General features: G+C 43.9%; 1 protein-coding gene across 1 annotated transcript in view; it reads right to left on the bottom strand.

Annotated features, from left to right (window-relative positions):
* PREX1 (phosphatidylinositol-3,4,5-trisphosphate dependent Rac exchange factor 1) overlaps positions 1-19615 on the bottom strand; it is a 165563-nt gene that overhangs the window by 131404 nt on the left and 14544 nt on the right. The window contains exons 5-6 of the mRNA XM_019509731.1: positions 15606-15710; positions 11983-12084 (exon numbers count right to left, since the gene is read on the bottom strand). Of these exons, the coding sequence (XP_019365276.1) occupies positions 11983-12084; positions 15606-15710 (207 nt within the window). The remainder of the gene's footprint in view (positions 1-11982; positions 12085-15605; positions 15711-19615) is intronic.

Genomic DNA, 19615 nt, shown 5'->3' on the forward strand with positions numbered 1-19615 from the left:
GAGGAGGGCAGGCAGGCAGGGGGAGGGTGCCATGTGCATATGCAACACAGAGGTGCACAGGGCCACCAGGCAGCCTGGAGGGAAGCTCCTGCAGGTAAGTCTGTTGGGGGAAGGGGGTGGGATTGAGGCTCCCATAGTGAGGGAGGGAGATGGACGGGTCTGAGGCTGGGGCTGGTGCCTAGCCTGGGCGGTGTGTGGGGCTTGGGACCTGAGGCAGGAATGCGCGGCTGCAGGGCCAGGCAGGGAGCAGGAAGGAACTGTGGCCAGTTTGTCTAGGGGGGGTGAAGGGGGCTGGCTCCCCGCCACTGTGCGCACTCCCAGGGGGAGGCATGAGGGGCATGTGCCCCCCAGATTTGTGTTTGGGTCAGGGGCAGGCTGCCTGCTGCAGGCCCAGGCTCCCTGTCTTGCTGCCCTCCCATGGGGCTTCTTGGGCCCAGAGGGCAAGATTCAGCACAGCAGGGAAGAGTCGGGTCAAGAGGGAAAGCTTGATGCCACTGTTGCAAGCCCTATGCCACCATGGCAGGGCATCCCCTGCCTTCCCAGCAGCAGTGATGGGCAGAGCTTCCCGCCACCATCCCCACTGCTGCTGGCTGGGCAGGGGGCACTTCACCGTGGCAATGTGGGGCTCTCAATGGCAGCACTAAGCCTTCCTGCCCTGCTCTGCCCTGGCTGGACTGCAGAGGCCCCCGGGGGTAGGGCACAAGGGCAGGGAGCCCAAGCCTGCAGTGGGCAGCCTGCATCTGCCGCTCCCCCGATGGGCTCCACTGCAGCCATGCCACCCACGGAGGAGGGGGAGCTGGACTCCATGCTCCGCTCTGCCACAGCAGCTGCCGCCTCCAACGGGTGGCAGCTGGGGCTCAGGTGCTGCTGGGGGGGGATGTGGACCCAGATCCCTGCCCCTATTGCCCTGATACCTGGGGGCCGGCCCCTTCCAGCAGTGCTGGGGGCATGGGCGGGGGCGTTGGGAAGTGAGGGGGTACCAGCAGGGCCCAGGGGACTGTGGGTAGGGACTAAGGGGCACTAGAAGGGTCCAGGGGCCTGTGTGTTGGGAGTAAGGGGCACGGGCAGGGGTGGGGGGAGGCTGGAGGTCAGGAGTGAGGGGCAATGGCATAGGCAGGGCACCAGCATATCAAGGCTGCTCAGCACCACAAAGTTGTTTTTTGGGGGGGGACAGTTGCAGCTGCACCCACAGCACATCCTGGTGAGTGAAGGGGGCAGAGGGAGCACTGATTTTCCATGATAAAAAACCCAAAATCAAACACCAACATTTTTAGGTATTTAGAACTTATTTTCTTATAGTGATTGAGGCACTGGTATGCTTCCAAACTGCTTTAAAATTGTAAATATAGCAAGAAAACCGTGTGTTCAACTGATAGCTATATATATATAGCAGTGTTTCATTTTAATCAAGGAAAAATTTGGATTTTGGTTTTAAACGGAAAAAAACAGGATCCCTGATGATAAGTAAACACCTGTTTGCCAACACACTGAAAAACAGAGAGAGAGACCAGATGGCAGGCTGTGGTGAGAATTGGCTTATCCTCCAGAAAACCCATATACGTTTGCCAGGCCTGAGCCAAGTGACCAAATATCCTACTTGCTGTCACTTAAGCACTGCTATCCCAAGGTGGTCACTGCTGCTGCTGCTTGCAGTAAGGAAGCCCACATAGGAATCTGTAGGACAGCTCACAAAACAGATCAGCTCTGCATCCGTGGAGGAGTTACTCCCACCCAAACCTGCCTGCAATAGGGAAATGAAAAACCTGAGATTTATACAGCCTGTCAGCTGTACCACTGTCTGCAGGTTTCTTGCAACTGAAAAATAGCTTGTTGCAAACACATTCCTTAACTTAAATCTTGGAAGGCATCCCTCCCTTCTCTTTAAAGGGATCAAGATGACAAGAGTCCTGTCAGGACTGGACCCCTGCCACCTCCTATTTCAGCATCATTTTTACAGCTTCAGACCTTCAGCACTACCAAACACCCTGATATTTCATACAGGTAAATATATGCTCTCTCCCCTCGGTCTTGTAGCAGAAGCTCTCTGGCATGCTCAGGCATTCATGTCTGTTGGTATTATAGACAGGAAAGACAGATCAGTGCTCAGGTCATTAAGTGAAACTTGAAACCCTGCTCTGCCTCAGTCTCTGTGAGACTCTGAGCAGCTAACTTAGCCTCTCCCATTCCTCATCTCCCGATTTGTGGAATGGGGAGATATCAGCACCCAACCTCCCAGGGGTCTTGGGAGGATGAATATATCAATTAACTGGGGGATGGCAATGGAGACGTATAGATGGTACCATAGATAAGTGGTCTCCAAACTTTTTTGATTGCGCACCCCTATCAGTAAAAAATTGGCATCTACTCATAACTCCCCTGTACAGTTGGCCAAAGATACAACCTTGTTACATGTTACACTATTGTGTTTCAAAAGCAGAAAACCCTCTTTAGCATGAATCTGTCTCTGTATGCAAAGGATATTTAGGAAATGTACTTAAATTATGCTGTAAAATTAATTTCAGCTTGCCTTATTTTATTGCCTCAAAACCTCCTTTAGCACAAATACTTAAGCTTTTTAAAATGCCATTATCTAGTTTTGCTTCTGTAGTGGGGTTGAGACAAATTTGAAGAACTTCCCAAAATGTTTGACATGCAGAAAACCCACATCTTCCTCTCTGGTGTCAGATGCCTTTTCCATTTTGGTTCATAGCATTACAGGAGAGGAAGAAGCAACCCCACAGGGTTTTTTTTTTAAACGTGCCTCTTGCAAAGCCAGAACCCAATCCTGTCTGACAGTTTTGTGATTTATAGGTGTTTTGACTCTCAACTGCCCTGCATCTCATGGTGTCAGTGACACCTGTGGAAAGAGGGGATGGTAAGCTGCTCTCAGGATGGCAAGCACATTGACAGGCAGGGAAGAATCAAGCCTAGTAAATGTTCAGTAGGCTGGAGTTGTTCTGTGAGGTTTGTGAGGTTAACAGCTGATCTGGGGTTTCTTTACAGTGTCTGTGCTTGTCTGCTTTTGCAAAGCAGGCTTTTTTTCTTTCCCTTTTTCTAAATGCGCTTACTGGCTGGTGACAGACATGACATCCCTATTGAACAAAGACTTCCCTTTGTCCACGGACCAGGTACACTGCAGGCAGCAGCACCACCAGATTCCCCCATACTGTCCCAAAAGTTTGCAACCACCTGACCTGGAGGTGAGATCTTTTCTTTAAAGCACCTTGTGCATAGAGCTGGGATCTTATTTGCTGAGCGCAACCCCACTCTCTGATGGTGATTTCAATTAGACATCCAACATGCCAATCACAGATCTAAAAACCATGACGGGTGGAGGGGAGAAAGATGTTGCAGTCCCTGTATAAGACTGACCACAGCTCTTCCATTTCACAGTGTGCACCTAAGCACATCCTGATTACTCTGCAGATAGAGACAGAAGGTTTTGCTTTCAGCAGGAGTTGGGCAAAAGTGGTTGGTTACTCTATGAACAGTAAAGGTACATCACCAAATGTCAGGTATCAACATAAAAGTATAGAAATACCCGTTTCACATTTCTATCCATATCCACATCCAGCTCCCATTCTCCCAGCTGCCACCCTTGAAAGTCGCTTCCCAAAAAATGTGTACATTTATCAAATTCCACCTTAAAACCAGTTAGGTTTCTGCCCCCCATTACCACTGCAGCTCTTACAGAACATCACTGTTCTGATGGTTAGAAATCTTCTAATTTTCAGTCTAAATTTATTCACAAACAATTTATTCCCATTTATTTTCATGGACAGGTGCACTTTAGCTTAAATAGTTCCTCTCCCTCCATGATGTTCCCCTCTGTGACATACTTATAGAGAGTAATCATGTCCCCCTGCAGAACGTACTGAAAAATATGGAACAACTCACACGGACTTCGCTATGAGTTGGTTTGGATTTCACAATAACTGAAATCAAATATGCATTGCTCCCTTTGGAAATGGCAATTTGCAGGCTTATTTTCGGGGGGAAAACAACACAAAGTGCCATGTCAACAGATGCAGCCTGTGCATTTGGTTTCTAAAAGTTTATTTCTGCTTTTTTTTCCATCCAAATATATCAAAGCTTAAGAAATGTGTATGCATGAAAGGTCCATGCCACCTAGTGCAAATTTTCTTTTGAATTCTACCTTCCCTTTGTAAAGCTGTACTTGCTGAATATTGTTTGCGTGCTCAGTGCAGAATTTTGCCATAGAAATAGAGAACTTAATGCATGACTAGCAAAGAGATCAATCACTGGTTACGCAACACAGTAACTTAAGTTATGTATTTTGGTTGTGAATGCAGCTTACATAGCTCAAAGCTGAAAGAATTTCAAATGCCTGACATAATCCAAATGTAAAAACTGAATCACATGAGATGAAGGGTAGCACATCAGAGAACATATTGAACATGAGCACCTAATTAAGGTGTGATCACTGAACTTTAAACTAAAAAACTGAATGCTACACAGGAAGATGTAAACACCAGAAGTGGGAGGGAGGTGAGCAACACAGATACACAGAGGAAGCAAGAGGTTTTTCAAATGCGAGCCCAGCTTTCATACTTCCTAGTAGAAAGGATGTTATTCTGCTAAACTGCTCTTTTAAAAAAAGGCTCTACCAGCCTTCTTCCTCTGCTCCCCAAAATGATCATCTCTTCGTATACTTACAATTGACAGCTGAACATATGTTTTTGCTGTTTAAAATTGCAAGGCTCTGCATAAAAAGAAGCCCATGCCTCCTCCTCCTCCTCCATGCATTAGAACATTTATGACCCTGCCGTATATTCTGCATGCAGGAATGTTAACTCTGCACATTGACTGCAGCTGCAAATCATGGCCTGCCAGGCTCTCTGGTTTGCACCACAAACAAGGTCACGTGTAAAACATGGTTTTAGGTGTATATCCTCTGAACTCCATATTGAAAACCTTAAGTGACAGAGATAGCAAACATACCAATTTCCTCTGCTAATCACCTCAGGAAGGCACACTAAGAAACAGTTTAGCACCAAACTGTATTTGGAACTAATTCTACTCTTTAAAAAAGCATGTGTGTAATCATATTTTTCTGGGTTTATTATTACTATTTTCAATGTATTTCTTTCACGCAGAAGAAGGGGAAAGAATGAGAGAAATGTGAACACTTAGTATACACCATGTGCTGTCAAATCTACAAAGCAAACACACTGGAAACATTAAAAACGTGCTTCACTTTTTCAGTTTTCGCTTTTCACTCAGTTAACGATTACGATAAGAACGGGTCAAAAATATCTGAGACCAGTGTGACTGTTAAGGTGGCAGTGATACATTAACTTACGAACACGCATTTTTTTACATTTCAGTTTCAGGTTGAATAGAGCTAAATTTTAAATCTTTCATGCAATGTTATGAACCCAACTGCACTTTGTATATCTGAAGGCTACACAGTCATATTAAACTCTAGCTAATTAGAAACGTATTATCTTTGAAACCAGCTTTTAAACAGGGAATAAAGGGAAAGTTGCAGTTTTATCCTGTTCTGTATCTGTTCCGCTGGCCACGCTGCTCTACATTTCCAAGTTCACATGCTACATTCATTACGGCTTGCCTGTGCCTCGTTGTTTTGCTTTAGCTTTCAAGTGAATTCTGAGTCTGGCAGGTCAGTTTTTGCCTCCAGGTTCGTCTTTCTCTCTCAGGACTTATGAGTCTCCCATCACGAGGCAACGCGTAATTACTACCGAGAACTTTCATGCACATTATAGGACATGGAAAAAGATAGGCTAGAGCTTGAGTACATCTGTCTGGCTGGACACTTAGTAACTCCTAAACAGAATACACATAAAGCAGGAAATATTTATAACCTCTGTGACATGCATTAGGCGATCAGGCGACTTCAGGGGTGGGGTCATCATGTGCTGCACATTCCTGTTGTGTTATGAAGTAGGACACAGGGAAGAGAGCCTCTAATCCCCACCCCCAGGGGTGTGATTAACTCATGATCACCACTTCCCCGGGGTGCTCTTCTCATTGATATAAATGCTCTTTAAGGGGAAATGGCTATTTTGGGGCTGAGATTGGCTTGCACAACAGCTGCTTCTACTCCAAAGAAGTGTAGTTCCCACTAATTAATGTAGAGTCATACAATTATCAGAGAGACTGAGTGCTGCCTTTCTCTCGCTGTTCTGCTAGTAGTATTTACGCAGCAAGTTTTCCAGACTACACATCCAAACTGGATGCTCATTCACATGTACAGTATGTACTACCGAGGTCCGTGTGGTGGGTCCTTGTTTCTTTCCCTCTGAAAGAACTGAAATACCTGGCAAAGAAAGCACTTTTCTCCCTGTTTAAGTCAACAGTCCCTCTGAGCCTATTCTCGGTGCTTAAGAGACAATTCATATTATCTCATGTACACATATGGAATAGCTCATTGCTAACAAATGATTAGTGGGGTATTCTGAATTCCAACATCCTAAATGCAGACTCCAAAATCTTTTACTAAAATGCAACAGTATCAAGAAAGAGGGGAAGGAAAGAAAGGAAGATTAGGAAGGCTTTGCACCAGGGTAAAATCAATGAGCAAGCCAACAAGTTCGATGCTTAATCTCTTACACACTAGAGATGTTGCCTGAAACAGGCAAAAGTTGTATGATGCACTTTAATAGGACTATCATTATTGTTCTACCCACACAGGCACTAGACAACAGCATTCATGTTTCAGCTTTAAATTATTTATAGGATTGGACTGATAGGACTTAAAGCGAATTTAAAGAAAAATAAGAAAAACGACAACAAAAAACCCTGCTCATCTCTAGAGCTGCACTGGTGGATCCACATATTGTGAAATTGCAAATTAAAATAGCATCAAGCACCAACATTTTGAGTTATTTTTCAATCCCTGTCATTTATTGGTTCAGAAATGGAGCAGCCTCACCAGGAGATGAGGAAGTACAAGATTACCCCACTGTAAAGTATCATAATGCAAACTGGAAATAATAGACAATATTGATGCTACTCACTCAGAGCCTGTCTGCACGTGGAGCTATTTCCGAAAAGCTATTTCTGATTAACTATTCCAGAATAATTTCATGTGTGGATGCCCTTGTTCTATAATAAGCATGTCCACACTTAGAGTTAATCTAGAAGAGCTATTTCACTTTAAATTTGCACCCTGATTAAGATCAATGTTCATGTGTATACGGGCCCTATTCCAAAGCATCTTATCAATACTAACTACCTAATGATAGACCAAGTGCTTCAGGTAATGGTCAAACACTTCAACTGTCTTATTTTTCTTTGCTAATAAGAATAAAAGGCTATTGCTTCTGACATCTAAGGAATTCAAATACATTTCATAGAATCATAGAAAATTAGTATTAGGAGTGACCTCAAGTCATCTAGTCCAAACCCCTGCTCAAAGCAGGACCATCCCCAACTAGATCATTACAGCCAGGGCTTTGTTGAGCTGGGCCTTAGCAACATCCAAGAATGGCAATTCCACCACCCTGTCGGTAACCTGTTCCAGTGCTTTGCCACTAGTGAGAAAGTTTTTCCTAATATCCAACCTAAACCCCCAATGCTGGAACTTGAGACCATTGCTCCTTGTTCTGGCAGCAAGCATTTGCAAACATTTTGCTAGTATCAAAGTATTCTGTGTCAAGCCAAGGTCATAGATCTAGTGGTGGAACTGAGAACAGGACCTAGTTTCCCCAAGCCCCGGTCTACAAAACTAGCCATTAGAGAAAAATGCCTCTCAGCTATGAAGGAGAAGACAAAATAGCAGGTGAGACTTAGAGATACCAAGGTTATATTACAGTTATATGAGCATCTCCTTATTCATAAGCACCTGCTAAAGACAAAGTAAAAAAGGAAGGCAGAGAATAGCCTCTTTGACCTTGCCAGTCATCAGGAACAAAATTGTATTTTTTTGCCCTGGGAGTAAGAGAGTCCCCAGAGATACAAAGCAGCTGTTCCAAAGTAACTGCCACATCTCCATGGTTCACACTTCATTTCGGAGCTCCATTATTTTGACTATCTGATGTTAAATTTTTCAGTTTTTATTTAGAACAAAAGAGCAGAATTTTGGAATGTCTGCAATTTAGTCACCATAAACTCATTACCGTATGAAAAAATCATCACCTACACGTTCAGAAGATTGAGGATGTTTACTGAACTGAAAGACATCCCCATTAATGGCTCACTCTTACGTGAAGAGGCTGAATGGAAACTGAATTCCTTTCAGCATTTTCCAACAAAACACGTTTGCCTTCCAGGAAACTTTCAAAATGAACAGTGTGTAATTTAAACCAACCTGGATCCCAAAAGAAACCTATAAAAGAATGAAATGCAACAAATCAAGACTTTCCATCTAGGACATATTTACAGAGCATTCCCTTCATGGCTGCTTGTTTCATAAGAATATTTAGGACTGGTAAGGAACTAGTTTGGCAACACCAGAGTCCCCTATTAGGAAGTCAGCACAGACATCAAAATTGCATACTTAGGGTTCCTACAGATGTGCTCCGATGTATTCTAATTAGAACACATCAGAGCAGACTCGATTAATCAAGTCTGCTGGAGCGTTCTAATTAAAATGCTCCAGCATGTCTCAGCATCATGCGTATTAGAGAGCCCCTTGCATTTCAAAATGGCTGCTAGGGTGCTTTAACTAAAACACATCAAATGAGCTTTAGTTAAAGGGCCCTCATGGCCATTTTGAAATCTGGGGAGCTTAATACACGTGACACTGAGGTGTTTTAATTAAAGTGGCTATCTGGGAACCACTCTAATTAAAATACTGCCCCCCACAACCCTGGAGCACGTCTATAGGCACCTTAGTGCCATTCCTCCCATGACCTTAATTCTGACCCAGAGGGCCCATTTCTAGGAAGGAGAGGCTATTTTAGTAATTAGGTCTACTAAGTCTTTGCTCTGCCTTCAGGGAATGGAGATAAGTTCCAGTTAGGATTTTCATGATACACACACACATCTGCTCTAGGGAATGAATAGAAGCCAACAGCTCACTTCAAAAAAAAGGCCAACAAATCGTTATCAGATAACCATGACTTTGGTCACAAGTGAGTTGAGTAGATTTGAGTGTGAACTTCGAGGTATTTATTTTCAGTTTTTTCTCAAGTTTTGCTTTTCTATAAAACAAGAAATTCACTTTTAAAGCAAAGCAAGAGAAACTAGCCTAGACATATGGACCTCTGAGCACAAGTTCCATCCCTAGCACTGAATGCCTTAGTCCAGCAAGTGACAGCAGAGCAGAGAAAGGGAAGTCAGAGGGTGCCAAAAATCCTTTGTATCCCTGGAACTGCTACCTGACAATCAAAAGTGACTGTGTGTTTCAGATGTTTCTATAGCAACCATCCTCATGGTATTTGAGTAGTAGTGCACATCCAATTTGTCTTTTAATGAAGTTGCTAAGAGTTCTGGGTTTCTGCAGTACTTATATGTTACGCCATTCTAATATATTGAGCAGCTTTTAAAACAGAACATAGATTTCTATTTGTATGTCACATTTCAGCCAAGGGGTAAAAATCTCTGTAGATCATCTACACAGATTGTTTTGTAAAAATCCATGCTAAATCATCATATTTTCCAAACAGCGTAGGAATTAACCAGCCTTTCTCAGCACAGGATGACTCAGCGGGTGAGTCTGACCAGACAGAGATAGAAAAACGGAAGGGACTGAGGTTGTTTGAAAAAAAAAATCTCCAGACATGTGCCTCAAGTACAGGAAAAGAGAGGCAGCTGGGCACCTCTACATATAGGAAACAAATCGCCGTATGGGGTCAGTGCCTTTCATTTTCTTCTGGAGTCCAGTGTGTTGTTTCATCCAGCTCCAAGTAGGTTCATCAGGGGGAAAAAAGCCAGGAAGCTCCAGATTCTCTAGCTAGCCATGGACACAGGACAGAGCAGGCAAGGGACCATTCCCATCCAAGAATCATATCAGAACATATCATGCCCTGGCCTCTCTGGTCATCCTGAACTATCTTCAGCATGACCCTCGCCATCCCTAACAAGGCCCCTGGGCTAAGATGCTATGGGCAGGAAGTTTAGGAGACTACACCTGCTGGGGACTCTCCCACAGACGCTAAACTACAGGATGCTTCCACAGCCTTCACCACCTCCTGGGCCTCGATGAAGAGCAGAGCAGGAGCAAAGAGAGCTGAGTGGGAACAAGAATTCAGTCACTGCTATCCTTTTTTATAAAGACTTTGGTAATAGGCAGAGATCCATGAGCATCCCTACGGCTCTCCAGAGAATCCAAAGAATCTCAGATTTTCCACCTCCATCCCCATGCAGTTTAATTCTATCATAAACACAGCTGGGAGCCAATCAAGAAACACACTGCAATGTACTAACCAAGTAACAAATAAACACTATGAAGTTCCTTGGTCAGGAATGCAAACAGCCCACACTTCTAGATCCCCACTTCCTCTGGTCTGTTTACTCTAGCAGATGCCATATAAGTCCTTTTTCTGTGCATACCGATATTGCTCAGTCACAGAGCAACTCCACAGGCTGAGGAAACACTAAGTGCTCCCAATAGCATCTCATATAAACAGAGTCCATTTCCATATACATAAGGCATCATTCAGACCACGTTTCCTATGACCAGCTTTGTATCTGAAGACACCTGGGGCTGGTGCCACGTGAGAACTTCACAAACACAGGCCAATGCCCTCTCTCAGCTGTTATTTGCCTCAAGGCAGAAATGTTCACAAAGGTCTCACTTTAGTGTCCTCCATTTCTGCATGCATAGTTGTGCACGCTGCCTGGTGCGTGCAAATCCTGAGTGCACTCAAGTCTGCCTTTGGGTTTGCCTATGTAAAGTGGTTTTATGTGCAAATCTGAACAACTAAGTCCACAAGTGTTAGAGCATGAAAGCTTGCACATATATGTAATCCAAACACATGCAAATTTGCACATGCACAAATGGAGGGCATGTTTTGAAAACCTGGCCCTGAATATATCAATCAAGGGAAAGCATAATACAACAGTAAATAAGCAATGAGAGCAAAAGGGCAAGATTAAGCCTCCGAGCCTTCATCTGTGAAGTGACAGCCCTTAGGCAGGTGAGATTAAGGGACCCAGAATTACCCTGAGTGGTGTGAGTGGAACTAGATCATTTTATCTGCCAAGGTAGTTGCACCAGCTGTTTCTGCAATCTTTTTACTTTCTTCCTTCACAACCCAATTGGGGACCTTCCTTTAGAGATCAGAGTTAGCTGCTTCTTTTACATTTTGTGTCTATAACTATATGTGATGTTTGGGGAAGATGAAGACTGCTATCCCTGGAGACTGGCTTCTGTTTTAAATACAGAACAGAACGACAAAGGCAGAGGCAGTGCAAGCTCCCCCAGGCTGCTGGCTTTTCTTTGCACAGTGCCCTGGCCCTGACCCGGATGGATGAGAAGTTCAGTCTGTAAAGCCCTTTCATGCCTTGGCTCCCGTGCTGAGACTGCCAACAAGGGATCCAATTAGCACCAATGGCAGGGGTGCGTTTTGCAGTAACACCTGTCTACTGGGAGCTGGGCCGAGAGGACCAAGTGCATTTCAAGCAAGCTGCCAAACAGCTGTCATATGGTAAAGGATTTTAATCGCTACTGACCTGGGCAGATTCAAACAAGAGATCTAGCAATGAAAGACTTGGTGTCACATTACCAGTCCCCTGAGTTACCCAGTGCCCCAGAATACTGATACAATTTTGTCTGAACACAGCTTTTATGAAGTGGCTAGAACAGCAGTTGGTAAACAGCAGAGACGCTTAAGCAGGAAAGCATTCCACGACTGGGAAGTCATCCGGTGGATGCTACCAGTACCACTGCAGTAATCACTAGCCCACCAGTGTCCGGCTGCACCTAGAAACAGGCATTTCTGCTGCTTGGACTGAAAGTGTTCAGCTTGGCAATGTGGGAGGGCAGAAGTGACTGCACAGTAAGCACTCCAGGAACAAAGCGGGCACCTGGAGAAATTCTTTGCTAAATATTACCTTGAGGAGAAGTGGATATTTGCAAATCCTCTGAATTGGAGTCAGCAGATAACCCTCCAGTGGAATGTCAGTTGTCTTTCTGCCTCCCAAGAGCATGCAGCTCTGCAACCAGAAAGGAAAAGACATGTTACCTTTGGCCCAAAGCTCCCATGCGCTCTTTGACAATGATTTTGTATCTCCATAGCACTGTCTACTCATAAGGGCCTCAAATCACTTTCAAACAATATTGTACAGGAAACAGAAACTGTTTCCCCCATTACTGAAAGGCAGCAACTGGCTAACAAAGACTGCGACATTCTACAATAACCACAAATGAATACGAGTATTCATCCCTATGAAAACTGCATGTGAAAATCTAGGGAGGCAGGCTGCCATTCCCAAACAGCAGTCAGCTGTGCAGGACAAGTCAGAGCTGGGTGCCACAAGGTTGTGGAATCTTTTATTTATTTGTTCAAGACCTTTTATTTCTGCATGAACAGCACCCAGGGTCCATGCTTGGGTCTCTTAGGCACAACCACAGAACAGACAGCAAACAGTAACAGCTCTAATAGAGAAGCAGGAGTGCATAACTCGACCCAGGAGCCCCTACTGTGATGCCTTTTTAATTTTTCCCTTTATCCTATTTTCTTTTTCTTCTCAAACTTTTTATCTTTTCCTTTCTTTCTCTCAGTCTCTACATCCTTATTTGGTTGCATCTACTGAAAAAAGAAAATATCTTTGTTATTTAAAGTTCAGTGAGGTGTTGGAGCTTGGCTTATTCTGGAAACCGGGGACAGTTGTCACCTGCTATATTTGAATCTTGAAAACAGGGGACAGACCCAACCAGCGTTCTGCAAGCCTGGGGGGGGGGGGGGGGGAAAAGCACTGGAGATGCACCTACCAATTCCAGTGAGGAATTTAGGATTGCAAGTCCTATTAGAGGCTCTGAGCTCTCCAGGTGTCAGTGGGAGATGAGTCACTGTGGAGTCAGGTTGCGTGGAACAGAAGTGCTACATTGCCTGCAGTTCAGGAAATGTCATGAAGATATGAAGAGAAGGTGTGCAGTCACCCACAGGGACCCTATTAACTTATTATTCCACTTACCTAGTTCCCATATTAATATTAATGATCACCTATATAAGTTTTCCAACACTGAGTCACAACAATATTACATACATAGCATTAAAATAAAATGGACTCGCTAGGAATTGCATGAGCTGTGTCAATGTTGGAGTTATAAAGTTTTCACAGGACAGGAAATCAAAGTGAAATTAGAACAAATTTGTCCCCTGCCTCCCCCACAGTCTCACAGCCCAAATATCTGAACCCATTTTTTGGTTTTAGGGTACTCCACGGCTTCCAGACAGAGAAGTGTCCAGGGACATTTCTGTACCCAGGCCAGGCGCCCCCAACTCAGTTTTGATCACATGTGATTAAGGAAGGTGATAATATAAACACTCCACAAAATACAAACTATGCTGAAATATAAGCTATGCTGACATTGGGCTGATACAGCAGGTAAGAAAACTAAAACCAAGTCCAACAATGTCCAGGAGCAAATGACATGCCACCTGCCTTACACACAAGCTTAGCTCCATGCTCATTTGGAAGGTCCCTCACATTCAGGCTACCCTCAATCAGGAAGCAAAATCATTTCACAGCCAAATTTGTCCCTAGTGTCTGGAAACAGTGGAGTGAAGGGATCCACAACAGTTTTGCTTCTCAAATTATCACCTGTGCCACATGAGTTTACCTTTTCCTGTTAATCTAAGTGAGCAAAAAATCTCAAGGCATATTTCAGCCAGAGCCCCTGACCGTCCCTTTGCCCCACTTCAGAAACGATGAGCTTCTGGGGAGCTGATTCTTCCACATTGACCTGCTGTGGACTTCTTGCACCTTCTTCTGAAGCATCTGGTACTGGCCACTGTCAGAGAGAGGTCCTGGAGTAAGATGGGATTCCCATCTAGCTCAGTCTGACAATTTTTCTGTTCCTACATTTTGATACACAACACTAAATCAGGGCAGGTTTGCTCCACAGCTCATCCCAGTTGCATTTGTAAGGGTCACAAACCCTCCCAGTAAACTGAAATCGCATTTCAGGTCTATAATGAAGCTTCAAAACCCAACCAAGTTTCACTGACTTGCCTACAGATTTCACTGAAACCATTCTTCCCTGTGAACTGTTGTTTCTAGTGGTCCAGAAACCTACTGAAAACTGGCAGATTTGGGGTGAAGACTTAACAATCTTTCTTTTTAAGCAGGTTTCACATCATTCATAAATCTCCCCGGTAGGCCCTACTGATACACAGTCTCCTGTAAAATAACCATTCTTCAAGCTATTTGGGATCAGTGATGCTGGCCACCAGCTCATAAGGTTCTCAATCCAGATTTCCACGTATCCCATCTGATTCCATCCCATTCCTCTTCACTGTCCCTTCCCCGCCTGACCACAGACCCAGAATTGCCCTTTCACTCTTGCTCACTTTTTCAGACACATTCCCCTATTTTCCTGAAGTAAGACCCTTTATTTCAGCAGCTGTGAGGGGGCACTCAGGCCAAATCTAGTCTGACAAGCAATGCTTTGTATTCTAATGCTGGCTTCATTGCTCAGTGACATTAAAAAAAATGGCATTCTGAGAAAGGAGGGGTGCTGGGAGGAATTGCCACAACCGAGCAAAGGTCAGGCATCAGCATTTTCCCATATTTACATCTATTTACACCTTCTGCCAACTGAAGCCAGCAGCACAGATAAAGCTTCCTGTTCTCCCAATGAATAGATGCAGAGAAAACTCTGGACAATGGTTAATATACCAAATAAAGTGCAGCTCATATTTAGGGGAGAGCTGCATCAATCAGTTAGAGCAGGGTTGTTCAACTCATGCGGGCTGGATCTGGACTCTGGTGTTTCTCATGGGGCGCATGACCCATGGCAGAGAGGTGAGTGGCAGCAACATTAACACCCCCATACTGACCATGCTGCCATGGCTTGCCACGCCGCCAAAGGTCATCTCTAACAGGGATCCCAATATGGAAAGTCAGTGGCAGAAAGACCAACACCACTGCTGCCTGCCCCATCACTGCTGAAAAGGGCCTCCAGGGTGGTCTCAACCCAGAAATTCGGCGGTGGGTCAAGTACCAACAGTATTAGCAGGGCCAGCACCTAGTGGTTGACACAGAGGCTCTGGGAGCCACAAGAGTTAATGCCACAGTCGCTTAGCCCACTGCAAAATATCCATTCCCACGGGCCACGGTATAACCATTTGTGGGTCGCTTGAGGACTGTTGGCCACCGTTTGGACAGGCCTGACATGTCTGAGCGGGACCTACTGGGGTTCTAGTCCCAATCTGTTACTAATGCGATAAGTGCCCCATGTCATCACCTGTGGGACAAATTCTTTTCATCCTGAACCATAACAAGCCTCCTCCCCCAAAATCACACCTACTAGGGCTGAGTTTAGTTCTGTGCCCCCAGTTCACCAAACAGAAAAACGGCATCATTAATTCCTACTGTACCAGAGGGCTGTGAGTCTTGAATGGTTTATGTCTGTAAAGTGCTTTCCGTTCCTGAGTTTGGGAACATGAATTATTGCAAGTACAGCACAAGATCAGACTGTTAAAGTGACGAATGCTACAGCAGGTGCTTACCAAGAGGAATGCTCTCACTGGGGGAATCTTGTTCAATTCCATGAGGAGCCTGAGAGCCTTCTCGTGGTTGCTGCAATACTCCTCGTACACGCAGAACTTGTCTTTCTGCAAGAAAAAAAAAAATGAATCCATATTGACCCAATGTGCAATTCCAGGGACGGACCTCGCTGGCATATTTTGTCTCCAACTGACACAAATTCTTTACAAAGGAGCATGAGCTTAGGCATAACTCTGTGGAGTACATTTAGCAGTGTGATCCTTTATAGTGATACTGTTGTCACTTTGGTAACAAAGGGATGTCTTCCTCTACTTCCTTACTTCTTTATTACAAATTTGTATGATCCTTCTGAGCAAAGAGGCCTCCAAATTGGAAACCAACCAGTATTTTTCTTAATGCATTACTGAAAGAGGCATACTCTTTGCTGATACAGAGTCTTGGGCTCATTTTTAGGTGGTCTGAGCTATCTGAGGAGCGTCCCCACTGGCTTCTTAGGCCAACAACTGAAAATCGCCTGCCTATGAGTAGGGGTCTACTTAACTCCAAGCAAGACAAAGCAATTTTCATAGCCTGGCTTTTGTGGGCATTTCCCAGCAGCCCTGCCCATTGGCGGAGAGGCATATGCCATATAATTGAATAGCAAATGCAACAGAAAGTAAATTATATCATATAATGTATTGTATTAGTATAAATATAAATATTAAATTTAAATCTAAATTTAAATGTATTATAAATATAAATGTGCATGCAATATGAATTGTAACATATCACCATAATTTATTATTATAATGTAGTGCTCTACAAAAAGTTTAGAAATGCTAATTGATGCTAACTTTAACAGAGACATGTTCACTTCACTGACTGGCGCCTTCAGTTACTCTGTCACTACCAGACAGTAACTCTCGCTCATGTGATCTATGGCTTCAGTGGCTGCTGCATTGTCTCTGTATTGTGGTAAGCACTGGGACATTTTAAAACAGTGTATTATATGAATAATATGCTTTTTTTTCTTTTAGGATGATTTCCTGGGAAACAGCAACCAATACAATATTTTCTAGTGATTGCAGACAATGCTGGTTTTTGCAGTTTCTGCAAATTAAATAGACCCCTAACTATGAGAGAGACAATCAGTTAGCTGGCTCATGTCAAGTATTTGGCCAAGCAACAGAAAAGCTATCAGTTTGTAATTCTAATACAGCAATGAGTCAACAGTATGTGATTGCTTCTAGGGATTCAATCAAGTACAAACAAATATTGCAGAAAAGGAAAAGAAGGGAAAGGGAACACAATAAAATGGAAAGCATCACACAGCACAAAGAATAAAGTCACACATGCAACATGCTACACACTCCTGCACCCTATGCCACACCCAAGAACACACCTACTGAAATCAGATCTATCTGTTAACATATAAGGGACAACTGGTAGCACCAGTTTTCTGCTTTATTTAAACCACCAGAATGAGAGTGACAGTAGAATTCTTCTTAATGAAAAGGATCCAACATGCTGAGCCCACTACAAGCAGCAATAACCTGGAGAATACCATGGACTATTTTACAACAACAACAAAAAGCAATAAAAGCTGTTTCTAGCATGAATGGATTGGATGGGAAGCAAGTTATTCCATTCATGACTGATGGGACAGACAGCAATGCTGTGAGATTTCAATACAATATCTAGTAGAATGAGAGGAGGTCAGAAAGAAGTACCAGGAGCTATATGTGCATTAGTCTCTAGTCCGGTAAAGCGATTCAGAATCTAAAGTGATGAAAAGATGCTTGGAAAAACTATAGTTTATCCTGTGCCTCTCTGACCATCTCACCATCAGGGTTTCTTTTGAAAACAGTAATTTACTTCCTACTTAAAGTTCTCTAAGTGTAGCACTGACACTTTTAAATTCTCACTTAGGATCTTGGCATAAATGTATTCCATCTGGATCCCCGTATCTGCTGTGAAGAAGATCAGTTCTGAGTACCCTCAGCTGAAGATTAGCTACCTGTAGAATTTACTTGGGTTTATTTAACATCACTATGGCAGTTCCAAGTGGAAACTGTAGCTGATTGAAACAATAAGGTAACAGATTTGGGGATATATATCTGCATCTACAATGAATTCTCACCCCTGGCCGCATCCACATGAGCATGGACTTTTGGTTTCCCAGGGACAACTAAGCAGCGGGACACCTTCTGCCACAGCTAGTTGTCTCTGGTGCCACGTGGCAGGTTACCCCAGGTGGGGTAGGGGAGGCTAGGGCCATCACTGTGATAGCCTGAGAAGCCTTTCCTGGGGTCCTGGGGCTGCACAGCGGCAATCCTGCTGCTCAGAGCCCGGCCTGCAGCTGGAGCATGGCTGCAGCTGGCCAGGCTCTGATTTTGAGTGACGTGCACCATCCCCATGTTCTGTTTTGTTTTGTCTTTTTGTGGGTTTTTTTGACCCCTGGATATCCAGGCATCAAAAAAACCCAACAACCCTCCTGCTCCCTTGCAGTATGGAAAACAGCTGAATGTGTGCTATGTGGCGCCACAGACGTGTCTGCAGTGCTACATACCACATGGTCACGCTTATCTGGACGCAGCCCCTAAGTCCACGTGGAAGACAAACTGTTTACATTGATTCAGTAGCATAACTTAGCATTCAGGTCAGTAGCTCAAAAGCTGGAGGTACATGCTCAGGAACTAAATAAAAAGCTGCTACGACTTTTGTCCCCTAATGGGCCACTGATATGATTGAGCACTCATTTTTGCTTTTATTTCTGAGCACAAAGCTAAGAGTAAATAGATTTCTGTCCAAACATAATAATCATGGCGTAAAGCAACAGCCGCAAAGAGACTAGGGCAAGATGCTAGAAAGCAGATGCTCAGGATCTGTACTCCTCAGCTACACATCTGGATTTACAGCTGCAAGGCTCACGTCAGTATTTGACTTTAATGCTGAGAAACTAGATAGAAACAGAGGCACCTGCCCAACAGATGCAGGAAAAGTCAGGGCCGAGTGCACACCACAGCAGGACGGTGGCAACTGGGGTTGTTCCTGCCTACAGAGTGGCAGATGCAGACGTGCGAGTTGCTCTCATATCTGCGCCCCTCAGTGCTCCTCAGCTCCCTGGATGCACGCAAGCGGCACGCTTGAAAACCACCTTCCTAAAAATAGCAGCCATTAACACGACAGCATCCATTCAAGCTCAGGAGAGGAGCTTGCATTAATGCAACACGACCGAATGACATTGCTGAGGTCTCTGACTACAGCTCTGTGCTTGACGTTTTGGGAGGTTATATTTAGATCATGACAAAATCCCCTTGCTATACTCAACTCGCTACAATAATTATACATACAAACCAGAGTGCTTTCATCAAGTCATTTCCAGCTGTCCTTCATGTATAAAACCCACAAATATGAGAGCTATGCTTTAATTTATTCAAGTGTCTGAAGGGTTTAATTTCCTCTCTGGGTGACACGGAGCGTTTTTTCCCCTCCACGAGGAAATTGGCAGTTACATAATTACAGATGTCAGCGCTGGGATCCTGAGCCCATGGTTACTACAACCTTAAAGGACAATTATGGTCAGGCAAGCGACTGTGTAAAAATGGCACCTTCTTACTCAGCACATCTGCTGAATCCAGAATCAGACCTGATGACTTTGGTGCTAGAAATAATTTATAACAGCTCTGAATTTGAACCCTCCAAAAACTCTGTTTTCCCACTTGTTCTCTCTGCTCTGCATGAAGTCCTAGGAAGAGTTGGGCAATCTGGGGTCAAGCAAAACTGTTCATGAACGGGTGCCATATTTGGCAAACTGTTTTGACTGAAAATAAGTCAATAAATAACATTACATATTCTGTTTTGACATTTTAAAATGAAACATTTCAAGTTTTCATTACAAAATCTTTCTGGAATAAATGGCTTAAGCTAAAAGGCTTGTTTGTTTGTTTGTTTCAAATGAAATATTTCATTTTGGACTGAACAAAATATTTCAGTTGACCCTAAGCAAACCAAAAAAAAAAAAAAAAAAAAA

The sequence above is a fragment of the Gavialis gangeticus genome, unplaced genomic scaffold (assembly GCF_001723915.1).
Source record: "Gavialis gangeticus isolate Ggan-Ray unplaced genomic scaffold, GavGan_comp1, whole genome shotgun sequence".
NCBI lineage: Eukaryota > Metazoa > Chordata > Crocodylia > Gavialidae > Gavialis > Gavialis gangeticus.